Source organism: Aplysia californica, unplaced genomic scaffold (genome assembly GCF_000002075.1).
Source record: "Aplysia californica isolate F4 #8 unplaced genomic scaffold, AplCal3.0 scaffold01160, whole genome shotgun sequence".
NCBI lineage: Eukaryota > Metazoa > Mollusca > Gastropoda > Aplysiida > Aplysiidae > Aplysia > Aplysia californica.
In genome coordinates, this window is record NW_004798430.1 from 139412 (window position 1) to 141601 (window position 2190).

The 2190-nt window shown below is 38.8% G+C and overlaps 1 protein-coding gene across 4 annotated transcripts in view; it reads left to right on the forward strand.

Annotated features, from left to right (window-relative positions):
• LOC101848562 overlaps positions 1-1843 on the forward strand; it is a 32513-nt gene extending 30670 nt beyond the window's left edge. For 2 of the 4 annotated variants that reach the window (XM_005111984.3, XM_005111985.3), the window contains exon 9: positions 100-266. In XM_005111984.3, the coding sequence (XP_005112041.1) occupies positions 100-228 (129 nt within the window). In that variant the 3' untranslated portion in view covers positions 229-266. Of the gene's footprint in view, positions 1-99; positions 267-358 lie in introns of those variants that run through there. The other 2 variants (XM_035973357.1, XM_005111986.3) reach the window with 2 other exon arrangements.
• Positions 1844-2190: the final 347 nt, after the last annotated feature.

Genomic DNA, 2190 nt, shown 5'->3' on the forward strand with positions numbered 1-2190 from the left:
TATTGTTGTTGTTGTTGTTGTTAATGTTATTAACATTACAGTCATCATTTCCATGATTATGAATATCAATATATCATCATTATTATATTGGTCTTTCAGTTTTTCAAGATGAGGCCTGTTTACGAAAGGATAAAGGCAGACGCCGTCAACCGAATGCAGACGGGATCGCTCATTGACCAGCAGGTGATGGAGAGTGTGGAGCGACTGCTGCAACGTCTGGGGCACTGAGGGGCACAACAAGGGGAACAACAACAACAACAACAACACCTACAATGTACTACAATGAATGCAACTACAGCAACAATGATGACAACAGCAACAACAATAATAACTTCTACAACTGCAACATCAACAATAGCAACAACAACACCTACAGCGACAGCAACAACGATAACAACAGCAGCAACGACAGCAACGACAATAATAACTTCTACAAAAGCAACATCAGCAATAGCAACAACAACAACACCTACTACAGCGACTGCAACAACGATGACAACAACAACACAACAATAATAACAAGAGCAACAGCAACAACAACAGCAGCAACAATAATGACTACACAACAGCAGCAACGGTAACTTCTACAGCAACACAGGGATGGATGGTATTAGAAGACGCGGATGGCATGGAGCGTTGAATGGATTATTTTTTTGTGATGATGTGTGAGGCAGCGTGGTCAAATCAGGCGCTCGTCAAAATAACGAAATGAGAACACCCGGCATTTTTCCACCAGTTTAGAAATTTTTATGGAATTGTTTTTTTTACTTAACCTTGCTTCACAAAATTTTGAGCGATTTGGATGGATAATAAGAAAGAAATGACTTTTTGATCATTATGTCAATTTTCTTGGCCATCACTCTTGTTTTTTCATGTATGCGAATTTGACAATATTATGCTTTCACGTAAACGGATGTTTTGTCTTCAAACTGTGATCACAAAATGGGCACAAGCTGTACCCCCGTCCAATCCCCCAGGGTTGTAGAAAGTCCCGGGGTGAATGAATGAGGTGAGCACATCAGAGGGATGTTGCCTCGTTCCTCAGCGGGAAAAACTCTTTGATCTATCGTTTATATACAGTCGAACTTGTCTACGGCGACCACAATTACAGTTGCTGATAGTATAAAATGTAAAAAAACCCACTCTTCTCAAAGTTTAGAGGGATTTGGGTGGATAATAAGAAAGAAATTAATTACTTTTTTTCTACTTTTCTGAAACGACGTTACCAGATATACATGAACAGAGTCCGAGTACTCTAGCAATATTCAGCTGTTGGTAAAAAAAATAAAAATTTTTTTTTAGCAACATTGTGTAAAGATAATTCCTATAGAATTCTTTTTTACAATTGTTTTTCTGAGTCAGACTCGTTAAATTTACACGCAACAGCCATGACAAAACTGCTGCTGAGTGTCGGAGGGGAGGTCACCACCGGAATGTTCAGCTCTGAGTCAGAGACCCCCCCCCGAGCATCCACTGTAGTTCTTTTAAAGGTGCTTCGTCTTTCCTTTTACTGTAAAGTATCTACGCAGTCAAACAAACCGTATTGGTTGATTTTTCCTGAAATGACGAAACTTTGGTGAGTGGATTTTGTATTGCAATTTTATTTTTTTTTTACTTGGGTTTTTTAATTCTGCTTAAACTATGATAGATCTAATTATTTTTTTATGAATTTGTGAAACTCATAAAATGTTCCCAGTTGTGTTCCTTCAGCGTCGTCTTTATCAGTCTCACTCGCTCAGTACACGCAGAAGACTCACAGCTGATCTACTTTATGAATTGTCAAAAAAAGACAGGTGTTGTTACAAAAAAAAAAGAAAAAGAAGAAGGAATGCTTGAAATCACAGTCGGTCAGATATGTTGTCTTGTGATATTTCCAAGCTGTTTTCGCTATCTTAATCAATCACTGTTATATGATATATTTGTGTGTTGCACCCCATAGCCAAAATGTCTTAAACACGGATCTTATATTTTTGCTGTATATTCCCCCCCCCCGCCCCCCTACCTCACTGTCCCGCACACGATATACTTATGAATTGAAATCCAGCTTGGAATATTAACTGGGTATGTTTTGTTTTTTCGACAAAGCTCTGATGTTTCCTCTTCTTTTGTATGTTTGTCACTCTCTTGTGACCTGCTATTTCTGGGGTGCCTTGATAGTCGAAGCAGACCTTGTGCTGTTGAAGCTAGAGA